Here is a 22,930-nt window from a genome sequence, read left to right as displayed (position 1 = left end):
ATAATTGGTAAAAGGTACTTATAATATACGTACTTGATACAGTCTTTTTTCACTCTATCAAATGTCTTTGCCAAAAAATAGCCCATCTACAAGCTCACAACGCGTCACAATCTGCTATTTTGTGGCAAATGTTCCGCCCCAGGATAAAGGATTTTGATTATGGTGATAATATCGTAAATCGCGATTTCTTTTGTAACAATAATCGTGATATTACATTTTCATATGGTCCCTTCCCTAAGCTATAGAATGGATCAGAAGCTGTGTTCCCCTTTGCTCTCCCATTGGAATGAATAGACTAAAAAGGTGTCCAACTGCGTCACTCAGGCACGGGGAGTAAACTGGAGACACTGACTGTTACTGATTTTCATAATGCTGTGTCCATTTCCTCGTGGAGAAGGAGAAGTGTTTGACTGCTGCCACTCTGTAGAAGTGTCTTTAACCACAAACTAACAGGCTTAATCCTGGCTGAATGGAGTGCACATTGTGGAGAAAGACCAGTAAGAACGATCAAACCTCTGAATTACATCATTTAGAGCACGGGTTCTCAACCTGTGGGTGGGGAACCCCAGGGGGGTCCCCAAATTATTTTGGGGGGTCCCCAGATGATTAATTTAATGTGCAACATTGTTTTCTCAGTAAGGAAACCAACATACATTGTAAGTGTATAGTGTACATTCCTAACGTGATGGTTTTAGGACTTTTTAATACCTCCAAAATGACAAATTTAACATTGGCCAAATTGTCAAATATTAGAGGCAGAAATTGTGAAAATAGCCGATCTACATGCTCACAACGCCTCGCAACGTAGATCTGCTAGCTATTTTCACAATAGAGCCGTGTTATGAAAAATGTAATGCCTCAACTCTTGTTGAGGCATTATTTTAGGGGTCGCGGGCTGACAAGGTTGAGAACCACTAGAACAGGGGTGGGCAGTTATTTCCTCCATGGGGTCACAACATGAACAACAGAACACGTTGTGGGGTGCCGGGCCAAAAGGCAGTGCTCCCCGCAAACTAAACACACAGCTTTACCTCCGACTTCAGTAAATAAATACTTAGCAGTCCAATTTTTGTTGAAAACCCGGCATTCGCCAACGACTTTTCTTTTTTAGCCACTTTAACCATTTCTTTAGACAGGTCGTCTTGACTTGTGACCAGTCTGACCACCTGCTTGTTGTTGAGACAACATCCAATGATGATCATTGAATGATCACACCCACGGGCTGATGTAAACATTGTGTCCATATGTACGTGAATAAAAAACATAAAATAAAAGAAATGCAGCTTTAGTCCATGCATTAGGTAAAATTAGAAAAATGGGAAAAAGGGTTTATTTTGTAATTTGCCATTAACCCTAGACGGGCCGGTCAGAGTGAACTCCCAGGTCTGATATAGAGGGTATGGGTATAATGCGTGAATGGCAAAACGTGTGGCAAAGTGAGTTTAACATTTAATGCAATCAGATAGGACTTTAATGTTTGGATGTATGGGCTGTCAAGGCCAGAAAGTCGTTTTTGCCACTCAGTAGGCGTTCCCACATAACTTCCGGGTATGATAATGTCACGCGCATACCCTCTGTTGTAGTTTTTGACCAATCAAACCTCTGAATGACGTCATGTTGTAGTTGTTGCGTTGGTTGTTCTGGTGCTCTGCAGTATTCTGATTCTAGATCAGCCTCAGTATTTTCAGATCATTTACACATAATGATAAAACAGAACAACAGCATCTGAACCTCACATTGAACTTGACAAAACACTGCATGTCCTGATGGCATTGTGCACTTTGTTCCATTTGTACACTCAGAGTAACAGACCTGTAAGCAGTGTTTCTACATCAACTAGTTCAAATTCAAGTTCACAACTTCTAAAATTAACACAAAGAAAGACGAGCGCCGTTCATAGACGTCACAATGAACGCGTCCGACAACAACGTTCATCAAGAGGACCTAGAGAACACTCAGTTCACCCAGAATATGAACAAGTTCACTGAACGCATTCAGGCACAACACTGCCTGTAAGGCTGGATTTAGACTGGCAGACAAATCCAGCCTGAACCAGATCTGTGTCACATCCAGAGTGGAATCTGATTTGTTTAAATGAGTCTAAATGCAGACAGGTCACACGGAATCAGATGTTTTCAAATGTGACCTAAGCCACATCCAGAGGTGGTTTCAGATCTGATTTCTAAAGATGCGTCTCAGTCTGAACGCAGTAACCTGATCTAAAGAGCCATGTCACATATTAAACTGTCCAAAACATCACTCGCAGCGTGACCCGGGTGCCACTGATGTCATTACAGAGCGTGAGAATTAGCATTTTGATTTATGAGAGCGCATGGGGTGTAATGAAAATAGTTCAGCATAAGCTTTACACTGCAGATGAAATGCCCATCAGTGGACTAGCACTTTGGGGGGATGCCTAGTAGGCCTACAGGACAAATGTACAGCAAAAAGCAAGGCGATATATGAAGACATATACTGTATCTCACTGCATGGTAGAATATGGGTTCACAAAGTCATGACGCCGAAGTGCGGCTTTGGGTTGACGTTGTTAAAATCAGTCTGAACTCACAGATCAGATCTGGTCAATGCAGTGTGAAGAGTCGGGCCAAAAGATCAGATTTGAGAAATAAATCAGATTCAGGCTGGATTTGACTGCAGTCAAATCTAACCTCTGGGTCCTCATATTGTACTGTGTAGACATTTCCTCCAGCTCTCATTCAGTTCATCCTTTTTTTGTTTTTGTTGTTTTATGTGGTTGTGTATTCTTTCTGCCCCTCCCCCCCATGGTCACATGGTCCTCTCTGTGTCTCCATTACCCAGCAGCACCAGGTAAACACGCCACACCCGCCCTCCGTGTGTGTTTTCACTGTGTTTGTGTGTGTGTGTGTGTGTGTGTGTGTGTGTGTGTGTGTGTGTGTGTGTGTGTGTGTGTGTGTGTGTGTGTGTGTGTGTGTGTGTGTGTGTGTGTGTGTGTGTGTGTGTGTGTGTGTGTGTGTGTGTGTGTGTGCGCGTGCTAGGATTATTTTCATAATCGATTAATTGTGGACTTAATTAACGACTAATTGATGAATCGGATTATGTCACTTATTTAGCTGTTACCGTATACATGTGATGTTCTAACTAACACAAAATACATTAAAGATGAATAATTCTTGGTGTACGGTGGCACAGTCTGTAGTGCTGTCGCCTCACAGCTAGAAGGTCCTGGGTTCGATTCGCCGGGGGACGTTGTGGGCGCTGGGGGCGTGTCCTCTCCTCCACGTCATCAGCGCCCACACCCTAGGTGGGGTTGGCGAAAGGGCCTTTCTGTGTGGAGTTTGCATGTTCTCCCCGTGTCTCCTATAGGGTAGATACCCTCACCAAAAAACATGCAGTAATCCTGGTCTCTATACTGCCTCCCCCTGGCCACCCGGGGCACCTGATGTAGGGGAAAGGAACCGGTTGGAATAACGTGTTCCTTCCACACGCTACGTCCAACCGGGGAAGCTCCCCCCTGTCAGGTGATAACAAGCGGCTTGCTCACTCCTCATGCACTGAAGGAAGCATGAGCTCAGTTCAGGGCTCTCCTGCCACTGGCAGAGGGAGAGCAGAGCCCAGGGGAGAGCAGAGCCCAGGATTACAGTTTAGTGAATTGGCACTGGGTGAAAAAATGGGTTACAAAATCGTGGGATAAAAAAAAAAAAACATATGACATTTTGCTCAGCTGCTTATAAAAGAAAAATACACTCGTCTAAATAAATAAAATCCACCCATGGTACCTTTTTCTGACCGTATAAATTTGATTTAAGAATATCTACACATTTGTCAGGTTAAAGGGTAACAGATCCTATATTCCTGCATGCGGGTACACACGTGGTTGTATTAGTTTCATGTTAATGTACAGTATTAATTAAAATTCGATTCGATTACGATTACTAAACTAGTTGGCAACTCGTTTAATAATTGATTTGATTACGGTTAATCGATTATCCGTTGCACCCCTAGTCTGTGTGTTTGTGAGTGAGTGTGTGTGTGCGTGCGTCTGCACGAGAAGTGATATACGATGGCTGTGAACACTGATTCATACTTAATCGAGATCAAGTGTCACTCACCGAACAAACAGCGGCTCTAGCAGCTCAGCGAGCTTGTAGATCTGCTATTCTGGCTGTGTTCCACCTGTAGGCATTCACTAAGGCGTGTGTGTGTGTGTGTGTGTGTGTGTGTGTGTGTGTGTGTGTGTGTGTGTGTGTGTGTGTGTGTGTGTGTGTGTGTGTGTGTGTGTGTGTGTGTGTGTGTGTGTGTGTGTGTGTGTGTGTGTGTGTGTGTGTGTGTGTGTGTGTGTGTGTGTGTGTGTGTGTATAAACACAGCTTGCTTCTTCTAACACACACACGGACAGCAGAATGCTCAGTGTAGTGCAGTAGGCCCTCTCAGAATCCTTAGTTTTAATTTGGTGAAGTCATGACTGATATAAATGAATGATTTAGCTGTACTGACCTAAGACCAGGACACTGTAAATACCGTAAATATCATAATATCTGGATCTCTGCTGATCCCAACTAATTAGCATAGATTTTAGGCCCGGCCCTGTCTGAAAACATAGGGTCGGTTGGGGCAGAATTTGAGAACTCTACGGAGCCGGTCTCCATCAGGGCAGTTAGAGAGACACGCACACAACTCAACATCACAGCTCTGTGAGGAAGGGTCAGATGATCAGATCACCTGAGACACGACAGATGAAAAGACAATTAGTGTGCGTGAACACCCCATCATGAACATGAGAATAACACAGGAACGAAGAATACATATAAATAAGAGAGAAACTAAAATACTGAATGTGGTCTAATTAAAAAACAATATCTAAAATGATATTTTAAATAAAAGATCATATCTATCCTACAAATCTATCCTTGTTGAAAATGAGTCCATTTAGAATGGTTGGTTGGATGGATGGATGAATGAATGGATGCTAATAACATTGTACAGTAGCGATAGCATCGTGTCCTTATCATAGTCTACTAAACCTCCATTCTGCTAACCTGTCTGCGCCAGTTAATGGCAGCAGTGCGTATGCCTGGCTGCATACCGCTCTGCTTAACCATCATCTGGAATCTCTCGGGCAGACCCGATGTAAGGGGCGGGCCATTTTTTCAAATTCTTTAGCAGGTGATTGGATGTGGCCGTCTCTCTATCACAGTCTGGGAGTGCCAACTCCAACCACTCATATTGGCCTGTCTGCATCCACGTGGTCTGCAATCAGACTCTATTGGCTCAGAGCCGCTCAGAGCCCGCCCGTAGCTGCCGCTGATTCGTCCGGCCCGGGACTTTGCGAGCGTTATCAACTCCCACCGAGAGATCTCAGATGGTAAAGTAGGGCGGTAGCCTACGCACTACTGCCATCATCTGGCGCAAGTCAGGTTACCATTCTGCCTGTGTGTTTAAATCCATATCATCAGCATAGCTTCACCTGTTTGTAGAAGCACTCAGTAGCAGCAGAAATGAGACGTCATGAGCCTTTGTTGTTGTTGTTGTTTTCATTTCATTTAGTGACCGTTCCATTGATAACGCTGGTGCCTTTGCTTCAACACAGCTTAACAACTAAGCTAGCTGACAGCCATAACCCAAAGCTTAACATTTTGCTCAGTTGTCTTTATATTTCCATGTTAAAAAGCCAAATGTCTTTGAGCTGTTATCTTTGTGGGGTCAGCATTAGCTCTAGTCCATAGCGTTAGCCCTATCGCCTGTACAATAGTTAAAAGATAATAATAATAATAATACACTTTCGCTACTCAGCAAAACAAATGTGGTTTTACAGAGTTGAAAGCCTACTTTCCAGAGTGGGCGTCTAATATATATTGGAAAGAGAATTTCAAACTTGGTCAATTGAAAATGTTTTTATCTTCTGATGAAATATTTTCTTTTCTTTCTTTTAACACTGTTACTGAACAAACGCTCTATAGCAATGATTACTGTCACAATATAGAGCTATTTAACACTGTTACGGAACAAACACTATAATAGCAATGATTACTGTCACAATATAGAGCTATTTAACACTGTTACTGAACAAACACTCTATAGCAATGATTACCTCACAATATAGAGCTATTTAACACTGTTACTGAACACTCTATAGCAATGATTACTGTCACAATATAGAGCTATTTAACACTGTTACTGAACACTCTATAGCAATGATTACTGTCACAATATAGAGCTATTTAACACTGTTACTGAACACTCTATAGCAATGATTACTGTCACAATATAGAGCTATTTAACACTGTTACTGAACACTCTATAGCAATGATTACTGTCACAATATAGAGCTATTTAACACTGTTACTGAACAAACACTCTATAGCAATGATTACTGTCACAATATAGAGCTATTTAACACTTGCCTATCTTAACAAATAAGTATCATTACAGTTGTTTGATCCAAAGGAAGAATGTCGTTTCCAGGTGTTTTGCTGTGATGTTTCAGTACTGTAGCTTCACTGTCAGCTGACACCAGTGTTGATTTTCCCAGCAGAATTTAATTTAGCCTAGTTAGTATACATTTGATTCAGTTTTAGTCACATTTTAGTCATCTGAAAAGTTTTAGTTTTTTTTATTTAGTCGATCAAATCTACACTTGATTTTGTCTACACTTGGAAAATAGCCGATCTACAAGCTTGTAAATCTGCTATTTTCATAGCTCAACCAAACATTAAATTACTTATCTTTTAGTTCTACTGGATCTCTTCTCCACTAGTCCCACCCTGACATTTAGTCTAGTTTGTATTTGTTTGACGTAATTGTCTGTATATTTAGTCTCAGTTTTAGTCATTGTAGCATATTTTTAATTTAGTTTTTATTCAGTTTTCATCAGTGAAACACGTTAGTGGATGGAATCAACACTGGCTCAGAGCAGTGACTAGGGGTGTGCTGTGGGTTTGTAGATCAGTGAATAGAGTTTTGCTGTGGGTTTGCGTGTGTTCATGCATCGCTGCTAACCACCATCTGCTTGCTAAGGCACTTAAAAAACTATTTGTAGTAAAAAAAAAATATATATATTATTATAACGCACTTCGTATTTGACACAAATCTCGAAGTGCTACATTGTATGAAAAGATTTAAAAACATTGAACATATATATTATTATGTTTTGTCCCCCAAACAAGAAAATATCTTTAAGCTACCAACATCTGGTAGCTTGTACATGTGTTCTTTTTGGGCAAGCTAAGCTTAAAGGGATCTCCATGAATTCCAAGTCTCCATGGGGTGAGTGAGTAATCGATAGGAAAAAAGGTCATTTCGGGGGTGAACTACTGTATGCCTTTAACCACAACTGGTCAGAAATCCTACCGTATCGTCTTCCAATCTTGTAGCAGTGATAATGGCGGTGTTAATACATGTGTTTTCATGTGTTTTGTGTCACTACTACATGTTAATAACATGTGTTTTCATGTGTTTTGTGTCACAGCTACGCCAAAGGAGACCTGGACATATCCTACATCACCTCCAGGATAGCAGGTAGGAATCAACTGTCCATTAACACTTTTCCCGCCACATAGTTTTTATTTTAATAATATATACATGTTTTTTTTAATAAGGCTGTAACATAACAAGATGTTGAAAAAGTGAAGTGGGTGAATACTTTGGCAAGGCACTGTATAACAGTGGTTCTCAACCTGTGGTACGACTACACCACACAGAGGAGTCTCCCAAAAATGAAGAGAAATTGAGAACAATTTAGTTAAGAAGGTAGAATATGTCGTGCTGAAATGAGCATGACACCACACATAGCCGTTAATAGAGGATATGGATTAATCACATTATAAATATCATCAGTTGTGCCGCTGATTAGACAGCACTGTTGTAACTGCACAGACGTGGTGGCTAAATCTGTCCAATGACCCGGTCTTCAAATGTTGTCTTAGGAATGCAACAAAAACTACAAAGAATTTCCATGAATTTATGAGGAATAAATTGGCCTCCTGTGTTAACTGTAGCATAGCTGAATAGGATGGGGCATAGGTCTACACACCTGTAAATGGTGCATTTATATAGCACTTTTATCCAAGGCATGTTAAATAGATTGTTCACCCATTTACACACCCATTCATACACCGATGGCAGAGGAAACCATGCAGGGCACCAACCTGCTCATCAGGAGCAACTAAGGGTTCAGAGTCTTGCTCAAGGACTCTTCCACATTAATTCAGGCCAGGGGAGCCCGGATTCGAGCTGGGAACCCACCGGGAACCCTTCGTGCTTTAATGCCGGTTTCTCTACCCCTGAGCTACGCCACCTGTATCTTAACATCAGTTATTATGGTGGTTCTTGAAGAGACAGATTAGTTTTGAGGTGGTACTTGGTGTAAACAGGTTGAGAACCACTGGACTCTAAGATGTCTCTCTCTCCCTCCAGTTATGTCGTTCCCAGCGGAAGGCGTGGAGTCGGCCATAAAGAACAACATCGAAGACGTGCGGTTGTTCCTGGACTCCCGACACGCCGGTCACTACGCCGTCTACAACCTCTCCAAACGCTCCTACAGGCCCTCACGCTTCCACAACCGGGTGAGTGGATGGGTCTGTGCATGTGTGCATGCATGCGTGTGTGTGTAGGCTCTCGTGCTTCCATAACCATAGAAAAGATAAAGATGAAAGATTTACCTGACATTTGTAGAATAGCTTTCCAGAGTGAGAGAGGGAGGGAGGGGGAGAGAGAGAGTGAGTTGTGAACCATTTGTAAACGGTTCATAGCCTGCATCAGAAAATAAATGAATTAACAAAAATAGTCTCACCAAGATCTTGGCACAGCAATGACATGGCCAACATAGTGATGCCAAGTTGATACTACTTAAACTGGAACAATACTCTTAAGAATTGTCCTTAGGTGTGTGTGTGTGTGTGTGTGTGTGTGTGTGTGTGTGTGTGTGTGTGTGTGTGTGTGTGTGTGTGTGTGTGTGTGTGTGTGTGTGTGTGTGTGTGTGTGTGTGTGTGTGTGTGTGTGTTCAGGTGTCAAAGTGTAACTGGCAGGTGTTTGTGTATGTGTTCAGGTATCAGGGTGTAACTGGTACAGTGTGTGTGGGTGGGTGTGTATATTTGCAGGTATCAGAGTGTAACTGACAGGTGTTATGTGTGATTGATTGACAGGTGTCAGAGTGTAACTGGCAGGTCCGCCGCGCCCCCAACCTCCGCAGCCTCTACAGTGTGTGTAAGAACATGCACCTCTGGCTGAAGCAGGACCAGAGGAACATCTGCATCGTCCACTGTCTGGTAGGACAACATCTGTACTACTGTTATTATTATTACTGGTAGGACAACATCTGTATTACTGTTATTATTAGCTTGTAATATAGCTATTTTCGCTACATGGATAATAAACAGGTCCGCAGACATTATGGAGAATGATTCTCCATAATGACCGCCGATCCGTTTATTATCCCACATATTACACGGCTACTTAATAAATAAATTAATACATTGACCCAAAGGTTTGAAACATTGAAACAAAACAATTTCCTTGCTTACGGTCGTGAAAGTATTCCATGAGTGTTGTGCTGGCCGTCCACCCCGGCGCCACGCGGTCGCCTCGGAAAACAAGTAGTGGTGTAAATCAAATAGAATCCATATTCAGGTCACTGCATCTCTTTCTCGCTGTGTGCAGCAGGTGTTCTGAGCCTTTAGCGGTCTGTTATCAAGAAATAACATGCCGCTGATTTCAGCGATTGACCAATCAAAATCAAGCATTCAACCTTTAATAAACATGTTATTCCTTCTATTCCCGCACCTGTATAGCATACTACCAGGCAATCAATCAAACACAGCACAGCATAGGTCCATAGCAACATAAAAATAACATACAAAGACAAATGACGGCAAACATGAAGTCCACATGAAATCATAAATGCTTATACAGGCTTACATGCCACCGGTTCCACAGTTTAGAGACAAACCTGACTGAATTCATTAAAGGCTTAGGCAAAATTAAAATGACACTGTTGGCAGAACCAGACAGCTACACATACATTTATACATGAGGTTCTATAGAATCACACAGCCTACATATACATTTGTGCATTAGGTTCTGTACAGCGGCGCAGGTGGGCTCAACGATACTGACAAACATTTGTCTTGCTCCATCCTCCATCGTGGCACTCTAAACAGCATTCTCATGCCATCATTATACGCTACATTGAGTTTCTGCAGACTGCTCTTTCTGTAGCGCCGCCACAAAACATACACAAAGCTACCATTAATATAGAGCTCAGGGATTGACACTAACGCCTGCCCGACTGCCCGGGGCAGGTAAATAATATGGTCGGGCAGGTGAAGTTTGGTACCAGGTTGCCCGACCGTGCAGGTGCCCATTTTGAGTAACATAATAAGATATGTTTCGTTAATCGTTAGCCTACTTGAACGCTGAACGGGTCTATGTTAGACTAGTGTTCCGCCTCTCTTTCTCGCTCGCTCTCTCTCCCCCAGTCCATCCCTCCCGAGTCCCCACAAACTCTGAACGAATGTCGTGCAGTGGGATAGTTTGCTGCGACGTGAGCTCCCTTGAAAACCGCTATTCTACAAGCTCACATCACACATTATGCTTAAAAAAGACGTGCATCGGACACGATGAGCGCTCAGCTGCAACTAATTAGAAATCGCGCGATGCAACCCGTAAAGCGACAGCCTCATTGTGTGAACATGAAGTGACTGCTATGGATAGCAACTAGTCTTTAGCTATGAGTTCTCTCAATCCCTAAAACAGGCGCAGGAGTAGCGCTAGGTAGAGTAGCGTGTGTTTTTTTGTTTTCAAAGAGTCAGAACAAACGTCCTCAGCGTCCTGGTCAACACTGCTTTTCCGAAGTTTCCTCCCTGCAGCGACACATATCCAGTATCCACACGCTACTGAGCAGCATGTGTGTGCAGCCAGCTTTCAAGCGTTTGTGTGCTAAAGAGAATCACATCTCCGACTACAACCGTCTAACTTTGCCCACCGTTGCCATGTTTCGTTTATGAGAGAGAAACAAGCAATCAGGTCTATGGAAATAAAACCTTTTATCATTATTATTATATATATATTTTTGGCAGTAGGGAGGGAGGGGGAGGGGGCAAGTGGCCATGACCCGAGGGCAAGTAGAACATGACCTGTACTTGCCCGATGGGCAAGTGCCTCTGAGACCTTAGTGTCAACCCCTGAGAGCTATAAGTGAATGTTTCCACATTCATCCTATTCTCTCTCTCTGTCTCTATGTCTCTCTCCCTCCCTGTAGGATGGCAGTCTAATGTCTCTCTCTCTCTGTCTCTCTACGTCTCTCTCCCGGTAGGATGGCAGGGCCATGTCAGCGGTGGCAGTGTGTTCCTTCCTGTGTTTCTGTCGTCTGTTCACCACGGCTGAGGCTGCTGTTTACATGTTCTCCATGAGGAGGTGCCCGCCTGGCATCGCCCCCTCCCACAAGAGGTACTGTACCCCCTCCCCCAAAATATTGATTACTCACGCCATGGAGACTTTAGTTGATATGTTTTAATTTTTCGGCGCATTCCTAACACAATAATTTGATTACGATGAATGTACTTCCATTGATTCCGGGCTGAGACCCAAATGCATTTTATTTGGGTCCCCATCCGGGTAAATATGTGATTGCCCAACAGGGCAACACATTATAGTCCTAGGGAAACTTTATAGACCTCTAGGGTAACTTTTCCGCTGCCATTGGAAATGGCAGGGATAGGGAATATAGGGAATCAATTGGTCGAGCTTCACATGACAGTTGGCTTACTGCTGAATATAGTCAGCAACCGTCAGCAACCACACCCGTAATTTCAAATTGCATCTGTCTAGTTATCTTAGTGCTGTGAAAAATACAAAAACATATTATTGAACTGGCGTGAGTAATGAAAAGGGAAAAGAAAAGGTAATTTTGCGGGTGAACTACTCCTTTAATTCCTACATTGTAAGTTGTTGAGGTGTGATTGTGGCGCCCCCTGGCTGCAGGTACATGGAGTACATGTGTGACATGATGGCGGAGGAGCCCATCGTGCCGCACTGCAAGCCAATCAGCATCCGCTCGGTCGCCATGACGCCCGTCCCGCTGTTCAACAAGCAGCGCAGCGGCTGCAGGCCCTTCTGTGAGGTGTGGGTGGGAGACCAGAGAGTACTGACCACCTCACAGGAGTACGACAGGATGAGGTGGGTGCATGCACGCACGCACACACACACACACACACACACACACACTAGGCCTGTCCTCTAAAAATCGACGAATCGACACGTCGTTTTAAGCCCCCGGAATCGACGCCAATTGTTTGAGTCGAGCCGTCAAAAATATATAATTTTTTTTATCACACCAGTATACTGTGGTGCGGTATGAGAGCGCTGGACTGTGACTGTCATGTAATTCTTATTGAGTCCATACTTCCTACTACTAGACTTAAAAATAAAATCAGTTCACGTGACTTGAAAGTTGCCTTGATCATATAACAGGGAGCTCTTATTTTGAAGTTAACCGCTTGGAAAGGAAATGCGTCGACGAGTTGTTATTCTACTTGAGAGCTGACCAAAGAAGCAGCAGAGCCAGCGCGATGCGCTTTCACTTTCACTGCCGTGGGTGTGTGGTGGTTGGACTCAGGCTGAGGAATAGCGACGGGCGAACTGTTTTCTTTTTATTATCTCGCACCAGATCGGCAACATAGGTCTTTTGATACAGCAGCGCTGTGCTCTGAGAAAATACAACTTGTGGAAATAATACACGACATGCTGTCAAAGAGATGCATTATTCTCTCCTCCGTTGTTCTACTCTGCTCCACAATTCACAATTACGCACGGCAAATTACGCACGGCTGGACGCAATCTTATCGTCATTAATGTCCAGTGTCCACCGCTATCATGTCTCAATATGCACGGTAGTTCATGGATCTAATTCGCTTTAAAGGCTTAAAACATATTGCTGTTTTATTGTATTACGTTGACGTGGTTTAAAAGCTTAAAGCACCACTTTTTTTTTTCTTTTTTTTACATAAACGATTCGTCGACGCGTCGGATTAACCCCCGCGACTCGAATCGACTTGATAAATCCTGCGTCGAGGACAGCCCTAACACACACACACACACACACACACACACACACACACACACCCCACTGAGCAATAGTCGTTTTTTACACGACTAGTTTTTTTTTAGCCTTAATTTCACCCGGCTAGATTCCGGTTATATTCACACCGAAAATACACTTTGCAATTTATTCCATGATTCGATAACAATTTATTAAAAAAAACAACAGTAAGGTGCTTAACTGATCTCCTAATATTGGACTAACATAATTATAATATCCGTTGATCATTATTAAGTATAGTTTAGATCTAGCCGAGATTTAGCCAACTAATTATAGTCGCCTTATCAACGTTTATATTTACACCGAATTTAGACAATTAGATTTAATCCATATTTCAATAAACATTCTTTAAAAAAACAACTTCACGTTGCAGAACTGATAGCCAAATATTGGTGTAAAATTATTTTAATAGCCATTCATCACTATAAGGTATACGTCTGGACGGTCTGGGTGTAGTCGTTTTAAATACAGCTTTTCAACGACTATCTTTAGACCATGTAAAAGTTATCCTTGGTACTAAGGCGCGGTAAGCCGGTAGAGTGTTAATTAATTACCGTGATTGTGTGTAGTCACTCACTGTAAAGTGGAAACGTCCAGACAGCGTGCTACTCTGAATTACATTTCTGACAGCAACACACACAGTCAAACACAGCCGCGGCGCCGCCTCCGCCAAATCATTCAATACGTATTGATTAAACAAAATAATTATTAGGCGCCCAATACATGTAGTTTCCTCAACAATGCGCACTACCCTAAAATGAACACAGGTGGGCAATGTCACCTTTTAATACGGTCAGAAAGTCTTTACTATCATATCAGCATTGATGGCCGAGTGGATAGCGTCGCCGACTTGAGTGTCAGAGATCGCTGGATCGAATCCCACCGTCGCCCTTCTTTTCACTACTTTCGACGGCCGCTAACGGCGAAATGTAGACTTTTTGTAACCGACTAATAGTGGTCTAGTGTAGCAACCCGTGTAAATATAGCCGACTAAACAACTAGCAAAAAATATCAAATCTAGACCTTTACAACACTGATTTTCAACGCGTGGTGTTGAAGATAAAAACACCACTATTAGGCAACTAATATACCTCAAAATGCTCAGTGGGACACTAGGGGTGGGCGATATGGTGATAAATATCGTTGAGACGAAGACGATACAATGTCTCCCACGATATGGCTTTTCAGAGATATCGTATACATTGTGATACAATGAGCTTTGTTAATACAGAGATTCATTGTAGATGCATTTTGGTCTAAATCAGTAGTTCTCAAACTTTAAAATGTCAAGGTCTCCCCTTAACTCTGACAGTATACAAATTTGTATACTGTCAGAGTTACATACTTGTAGTTGTAAGGGTCAAATTTAGACCTCCCAAAAGGAACCCAGAGAGTCCCTGGATCCCACTTTGAGGACCACTGGTCTAAATGGTCTGTTACTCCTTTTTCTTTTAGTTTTTGTTACCTTGTACTGTAGGTGGTTGTACTGTTAAATAACTTGAAAAATAACCATAAAAACCAACTTGAAAAAGAATCGTGATAAGATTGTGTATCGTGTTATCCCATCCCGTTGCTGTTCCCTCCCACTCCCGAGAAATGCCCCCAAAAAAGTATCACACAGATTTCTTTCACTATTGATCCATATTATATTTGATATCATGTTTATTATTATAGAATGTATCATTTTATAACATTGGCAGTTCGAAGACCTCACTTTCCTGTACTTTTCCCCCTCCCAAACTGCTAATAAAGTAGTTTATTAAATCAATCATACAAGGCTGGAGATGATTGCTCCAGATATTAATTCAAAGACAGGGGATCATTGAGACTTTCCACAGCATTCTTCACAGACAGACAGCACAGACAGTTTGAGTTCATACCTGGAATTGTTGTCGACTGTCTTTCTCGGCTGTACTCACTACTCAGGGATTGTGTAGCCCCGGTGAAACTGCGCTCTCTTTCCATAGTAGACAATTGTGCAAAAGACGATGCGATATTGTTTTGGTAGGCTACAGCATTGCAGGGCTGGCACACGTTGGATATTGCAGACACATTTTCATACTCTTCTCGGAACTCGAAGAACTTTAAAGCCAGAAATGGAAAACCTTTTATTGTGTTTCTCTTGTCTTGTTGCGCTGACTGACGGCTGGTTTGTGCTGCGTGTGTCACTTAGTTTTCACTTGAGATATCCTAACAAACAACTTCAATATGATGGACTTCATGAAATTCTTTTTCAACAATCTCCGCAGCTTTGGGGTTTTATACAAGATCACTTTGACACTTGTTTGACACTTGTTTCATGTCCATCAATTTGTTCAACTCATCTCTCTCTCTCTCTCTCTATGTAGAGACTATAAGTCAGAGGACGGTAAAGCAGAGATTCCTCTCAACGTGACGGTCCAAGGAGACGTGTTGGTGGTCATCTACCATGCTAGGTCCACCCTGGGAGGCCGCCTACAGGCCAAGGTTAGTATTACACCATGCTAGGTCTTACATCTCCAAAATCTCAAACATATCCAAGTATGACTCTTGTCCCGGCAACCACACTTGTTAAACTGACACAATATGTCCATATATGGGCATTCCCAGATATGGGCTTATTATTGATGGGCAAAAGGGATTCTACTGATGTGGTTGCCCTAACAAGGCATCATCTGGGAATCAGATGTAGAGGTCAGCTCCATATGGAGATCTAGGTGATGATCCAGGGTTTGATCTTTGATGAGGTGATGTCACACAAGATGCGCCGGTTTTCATAGTTAACTGAGACCTACAGTCGCAATAAAGATATACAACAGTATATGTATAGGCTATAGATATTTATATATCCACCTGTTTCCGCGAGAATTTACTGTAGAATTATGTGTAGGACACATCCGGAGAACATCTGACATACAAGCTCACGTCTGGTCGCAGATGCAACAGCTGTGAGATCACACTCGGCTGTGACGCCGGAACTGCCGCACACCTTTTGCGCAATGCACGATGGGACGTTGGAAACTTGTTGATAGATAGTTAAATATACTGTAAATGTGTGTCCATAGATGATATACTGTAGATAGATGGATGGATAGATTTTCTAAGTGTAATGTACTGTACATGTTTCTCCATAGATGGCCTCCATGAAGATGTTTCAGGTCCAGTTTCACACCGGCTTTGTCCCAAGAAACGCCACCACTGTGAAGTTTAACAAGTGAGTAGTGAGGATACATACTGTGAAGTTTAACAAATGAGTAGTGAGGAGCACATACTGTGAAGTTTAACAAGTGAGTAGTGAGGATACATACTGTGAAGTTTAACAAGTGAGTAGTGAAGAGCACATACTGTGAAGTTTAACAAATGAGTAGTGAGGAGCACATACTGTGAAGTTTAAAGCTGCGTTCAAACTTGAAGCTATTTCTTCTATTCTGGTTGCTTCTATCGCTTCACTTTGGTCATGCAGGCCTGCGTTGGTTAAAATATCATGTCCCGTTGGAATCAAGGCGAAACACCCGTCAAAAACATGTCCGTGTCTCTGGACAACATGAACTGGACCACATGAACTTTGATTGGCTGTCAGGACGCGATCGGTGGAGTAGGGGTGAAGCGAAGGTCGCTTCAGTTGGATTTTTTCAAGTGGGGCGAAGACAACGAAGCAACCGTTTGCGCCGCCCCGTTCGGGTCGTTCGCAGAACTTCGCACCGAGCCCGTTCGCTCTGGGTCTCGAGTCGTCTCATCTTTGCATTCACTTTGTATGTAATCGCGCCGCTCAAACCATCCAAATTTGAGTGCAGCATGACTGAATGAAGTGAGTACTGAGGAATGCATGCTGTGAAGTCAACAAGTGTATAACATGTAGTTTACAAAGTTTTTTTGTACATTAACTCAGTTACTGCCAATTAAATATGCCTTCTTTGGGTTCTCCCTGCCAGCCCTCTCCATAGACTTCCATGTAATTTATAGTGCACAGATCATGCACGCCCATGCACAGATCATGCACCATGTTTGTGCAGGCTGTTCACAGCTTTCAAACAAAAAAAACAGATTGGAAATCCGTTCAGGCATTCTTGAGATAATAGCCATTATGTTTTACATGTTATGTAAACAAAGATGGCTACCCTGTATGAAAGATGGGGTTGTATGGGGGTGGAACATGCAAAATCGCGATTGAAATCATGTTTACTAGATTTAATGGGGTCAAAAAAAAAATTTAAAAATTAAAAAAAAAAAAAAAAAAAAAAAAAAAAGATTTTTTTTCTAAGTAAAAGTCGATTTAAGTCGTCTGGCAGGGAAGTCCATAGTGAGAAAGTTGATCTGAAAGTCGTTTGGCACTGTATGAGTTGGGTTTTGCGCATAAATCTTTTTATTTAACACTTCAAAATTCGAATAAACTTTCATTATTCACAAAAACATTTATGTGCTTGAAGGAGGTGGATTTTGAGGCTTTATCGAAAAAACAATGCGCACTAGTGAATGGAAACACTAGCCAATTATGTTTTGAATTAAAATGAATTGAACTTGCGGGAAGGGCTGGCGGGGGTCGGCCGCCTCTAGGGTGTACCTTACCAAAACGTTCAAAGTTGTGCTCAACAGTAAAACCATTCGTCATTATTATTCTCCGTTCGGCGACGGCGTCACATGCACAGAGTGGCCGAGAACAGCAGACCTCCAAGCTCACATCGCATCCGCAACGAGCTGTGATGAGCTTGTACTGTAGGCCTATATCAGCTGTTATTGTGCTCAATGCTGTTGCGGGGTTGTGGAGTGGAGGGTCTTCTCTCTCTCTCTCTCTCTCTCTGTCTCTCTCTCTCTCTCTCTCTCTCTCTCTCCCCGTGTCTCTCTCTCTTATCTTATATATGAAATGTATACAACAGGTAGTCGGGCTCTCAATGGAAAACAGGCTCTCCAACACTGCAGTTAATGAGCACTACTGCACTACACTTATTTGTCCCTTCAGTCCTGCCTACGGAACTCGCCTTCGGCTCAATGCTGCAGCAAGGCTGTCCGGCCAAATAACCGTGATAGTGCACACACCCTCTTGTGTAATAGTGCTTAACTATAGGCTGCAGAGCCCTGCGTTACAGTGCATGTTCAATAATGTGTCTCACTCGACTGGAAAAATAGCGCCTGTCCGACTATTTCATGAACTATCTCGCAAGAATCACATTTTATCAGTGAATGGAAACAGGCAAAATGCACATTTTCTTTTTTCGACTTCATGACAATTCGCTTCCTAATTCGAATAAGCTTTATGGAAACACAAATATTGATGAGATCGTGTGTGTGTGCGTGTGCGTGCGTGTGTGCATGCGTGCTCTAGATATGACCTGGATGCGTGTGACATCCAGGAGAAGTACCCTGACCTGTTCCAGGTCAACCTGGACATCGAGGTCCTGGCGCGGGACCGTCCCAGCGCCAAGACCCCACCCTGGGAGGCCTTCAGCACCAAGGGCCTCAACCCCAAGATGCTGTTCTCCTCCCGCGACGAGCAGCAGGAGATCCTCAGCAAGTTTGGTAGGAACCTGGGGACCACCTTCTGACGACCCCCTTCTACAAAATGTCTTCTTAACTCATACCCTGCCAAAAAAGATGTTTCTATAATAAAAACGTCTTTAAAACGTCTTTTTCACTATGGATCTCCCTGCCAGACATCTTCTGAACGTCTTTTAAAAAAAAAAATTGAAAAAAAAACATTTTGGACCTCCAACAGTGTACTAGGCATGATCGCGATCGCGAAATTGCATGTTTAACCCCCATACCAACCCCATCTTTCAAACATGGCAGCCATGTTTGTTTACATTTGAAGAAAACATAAGGGCTCCTTTCTCCTGAATGCCTGAACGGATTTCCAAGCGGATTTTTTTGTTTGAAAGCTGTGAAAAGCATGCACATGCATAGTGCATGATCTGTGGACGAATGTGTGCACCAGCGTGCACACTATTTTTTTAACCCTTTGTTGGCGAACCGGCAATATAAGAGGTCATCCCACTTTAAATATGGCACCGACTGAGTTAATCAGTGGTTCTCAAACCTTTTCAGGCCGCGACCCCCAAAATAATCATATTTGAACTGGGGACCCCCCCAACCTACGAGTAATAGGAGTTGAGGCATTACATGTTGTATATCACGGTTCTATTGTGAAAATAGCAGATCTACATGCTCACGCGAGGCGTTGTGAGCATGTAGATCTGCTATTTTCACAATTCCTCTGATATTGGACAATTTTGCCAATGTTTAATTTGTCATTTTAGAGGTATTAAAAAGTCCTTAAATTGTCACTTTAGAAATGTGCAGATACCCTCTATACACTTAAACTTTATGTTGGTTTATTTACTTTTGAGAGAGAAAACAACATTGCACATTAAGTTAATCATCTAGGGACTAGGGACTAAAAAAATGTTATAATATGTATATTATGTTTCTATGATCAGTGGTGCTCAAACCTTTTTCATGTCAAGGAGCCCCAGAATGATATGTATTTGACTGCGGACCCCCATCTCAAGATATGTTGTTTCAGGGACCCCCTGGATTCCAAATGTTTGCTTAAAAATCATTGATTCAAGGGGGCACGGTGGTGCAGTCGGTAGCGCTGTCGCCTCACAGCTCGTAGGTCCGGGGCGCCTGGTGGAGGGGAAAGGAACTGGTTGGAATAACGTCTTCCTTCCACGCGCTAAGTCCAAACCGGGGAAGCTCCCCCCTGTCAGGTGATAAGAAGTGGCCTGCTCACTCCTCATGCACTGAAGGAAGCTTGAGCTCAGTTCAGGGCTCTCCCCAGGTTGGCAGAGGGAGAGCAGAGCCCAGGATTACAGCTTAGACCAGGGGTGGGCAACTTTGATGATGGCAAGGGCCACTATATTTCCACCTTCATTCCAGAGGGCCACTTTGCATATTGCTATTGCTTTGTCATTCTAGTATCTCATACAAAAGACGCAAAAATAGCAGATCTACAACCTCTAAACGCATCGCAGCGCGATGCGTTTTGAGCTTGTAGATCGGCAATTTTTGCTTCTTTTGAATTGGAATCCTGAATAATTTTTTGTTGTTTTTGAATTGGAATCCTGAAATGTAACATTTCTATCTAATTTCAAATGCATTTAGTTATATACTCATGTTAACCTTATGAACCTAAATACAAATACATTGGACATAAAAAAATACATTTTAATTCTACAATATACTAGTCATTAAGCTACTAATATAGACGGAATTATAGCAGGTCATGTTTGGAATTGTAACAGCTGAATTCCGGTATTAACCTGCGGGCCGCATTAAGTGAAGGTGGGGGCCGCATGTGGCCCCCGGGCCGCCAGTTGCCCATGTATGGCTTAGACAATAAGGTACTCGGTGAAAAATTAGTTATAAAATCGTGGGGTAAAAAAAAAAGCAATTAATTCATTCATTGTGCTGGTGTGTGTCTTGTTGCTCCAGGTAAACCAGAGTTGCCCCGCCAGCCTGGTTCCTCTGCCTTCTATGATTCAGAGTGTCCTCAGCCGGCCCAGACCCCTGAGGGTCCCCCTGAGGGGGTCCCCGAGGGACCCCCCACTCCCCTGGAGTCCCCCCTCAGCACAGACACCAACGCCAACAACTTCTTCCAGACGCTGGACTGGGACGGTACGTAGCGGGCACACGCTTCACATCCACATGAGATCATTACCTTTTTAGTTTTTTGTCATTCCTAAGATTAAAAATGTGATTGCATTAAATCTACCCCCATTGATTCCGGATAATGGGGTCCCCATCCGGAATCAATGGGGGTAAATTTACTATAATCAATTTGTTGTCTGAGGAATGCAACAAATACAAAAAAAATATTATTGAACTCCAGTCTCCATGTCGTGAGTAATCAATAGAATTTTTTTTCATTTTGGGGGTGAACTACTCCTTTAAGGCAGATTTAGAAGTGGTCGGGGTGTCATCGGATCATTAAAGTATTTCACACTACACCAGTGTCTTTCTTGAAATCGGCTGTCATAATATCGTTGTTGTTTTCACTCTATGAGATTGATCGCCCACAAGGGATCACACACTGCCAGATATTTCACCAGGATGGGATCCAGACCCGATAAGCCCATACAGCATCTGTTTCATGACGTCCAACGCAAATGTGAAAGGTTCCTGTGATATGTGTGTGAGAGCTAGGCTGGGCAGTAGTGCCAAAAAAGGTCCCCGGCAGCAAAATTGGAGCAAAAAGTCTTGCAGTGTGTACGGGCCCTTAGCGCAGGGGTTCCCAAAGTTTTTTGTCTCCGGGCACCCCATAAATATATATTTTTAATCCGAGGCACCCCTACATTATAATTTTCACCTCATATTTATTGCATATCGTCGTTGTCGGGTGGAAACCTTGTATGTCCAAAACCGTTCGTTTTGTATTTATCATTTATAAAATGTACTAAACTAGTGAAAACAGCCGATCTACAAACACACAACGCCTCGCATCGCGAGGCGTTGTGTGCTTGTAGATCGGCTGTTTTCACTAGTTTTGTGTGCGACAGTCTTGTATGATGAAGCAGGGCTTTGCTTTACCAAAAGACGCACACATTTGAAACTTGGAGATACAAGGTTTCTGCCCGACAGTGACGATATTTTAGTGATTATGTTGCGAGGAAAACGTTGAGATAATGGCCATTTTGGTTACAACTGACTGAAAATAACTTTGTACTTATTTATTTTTTATTTATTTTTAATATTTTTTCAAGTGTCCAAATAAATTCCAAATATTATCAAATGATCTCGTGGCACCCCTAGACTGCCGTCACGGCACCCCAGGGTTTCCCGTCACCCACTTTGAAAACCCCTGTCTTAGCGAACAGCCCCATCTGGAGTAAAATAAATACAAATCAATCACAGCTGAACCAGAACATAATGAAATGACGTCATCAACAAAACTGATCTCCATTTGCAGTTTGTCAGTCATACCAGATGATTGATTGACATGTTGTGGATTTCCAGATGCGGTCGACCAACCGGACGCCTCGGACAGCCAGGGAGGCGGGACCCTGGACGACCCGGAGGAGCTGAGCGACCAATCAGAGAGCGAGTCCTACTCTTACTCCGCCCCCGGCGGGGAGCCCCTGTCACGTGACCCCAGCGACACGCTGTTCCACTCAAACTACCAGGTAGGAAAACTACACTACCCATAACACCTAGCTGTTCCATACAAACTACCAGGTAGGAAAACTCCATTACCCATAATACCCAACCTTGTGCCACTTCAAGGTTCTGTATATGCATGGTGACGCAGTTGATAGCGCTGTCGCCTCACAGCTAGAAGGTCCTGGGTTTGATTCCCGCCGGGGGACGCTGGGGGCGTGTTCTCTCCTCTGTGTCATCAGCGCCCACAAAAGGGTTGGCAAAAGGGTGGTGTGTGGAGTTTGCATCTTCTCCTTGTGTCTCCTAGGGTAGATACCCTCACAAAAACATGCAGTAATCCTGGTCTCTATACTGCCTCCCCCTAGCCAGCCGGGGCGCCTGATAGAGGGGAAAAGAACTGGTTGGAATAACGTGTTCCTTCGACGCGCTACGTCCAAATCGGGGAAATCCCCCCTGTCGGGTGAAAAGAAACAACTTGGACTCCTCATGCACTGAAGGAAGCATGAGGTCTCCTCAGGTTGGCAGAGGGAGAGCAGAGCCCAACATTACATAGGCAATTGGCACTGGGTGATAAAATGGGTTACAAAATCGTGGGATAAAAATGAAGAGAGAATAGGTTCTGTATCTTCGCCCTGATGGCAAGAGGTGGAAGTAGCGATGCAGAGGATGATCAGTGTCATTTGTTATTCATAGTGATAAGCGTGTAGTCGCCTAATTGTTCATATCAGCAAGTGTGGGAAGTGTTTGATCATTTTCATCGTTGTTTGGCCACCTTTACAACGAGGTAC

General features: G+C 43.1%; 1 protein-coding gene across 1 annotated transcript in view; it reads left to right on the top strand.

Moving 5' to 3' along the window:
* Positions 1 to 22,930, top strand: part of gak (cyclin G associated kinase) — a 65,347-nt gene that overhangs the window by 25,343 nt on the left and 17,074 nt on the right. Inside the window, exons 12-21 of the mRNA XM_080738181.1 lie at positions 7,446 to 7,495; positions 8,393 to 8,541; positions 9,121 to 9,243; positions 11,289 to 11,422; positions 11,957 to 12,151; positions 15,422 to 15,539; positions 16,187 to 16,266; positions 18,373 to 18,566; positions 20,481 to 20,663; positions 22,002 to 22,168. Coding sequence (XP_080594307.1) covers positions 7,446 to 7,495; positions 8,393 to 8,541; positions 9,121 to 9,243; positions 11,289 to 11,422; positions 11,957 to 12,151; positions 15,422 to 15,539; positions 16,187 to 16,266; positions 18,373 to 18,566; positions 20,481 to 20,663; positions 22,002 to 22,168 — 1,393 coding nt within the window. The remainder of the gene's footprint in view (positions 1 to 7,445; positions 7,496 to 8,392; positions 8,542 to 9,120; positions 9,244 to 11,288; positions 11,423 to 11,956; positions 12,152 to 15,421; positions 15,540 to 16,186; positions 16,267 to 18,372; positions 18,567 to 20,480; positions 20,664 to 22,001; positions 22,169 to 22,930) is intronic.

The sequence above is a fragment of the Nannobrachium achirus genome (genome assembly GCF_963921795.1).
Source record: "Nannobrachium achirus genome assembly, chromosome: 12".
Lineage (NCBI taxonomy): Eukaryota > Metazoa > Chordata > Actinopteri > Myctophiformes > Myctophidae > Nannobrachium > Nannobrachium achirus.
This window is presented reverse-complemented; position numbering and strand designations above follow the sequence as displayed.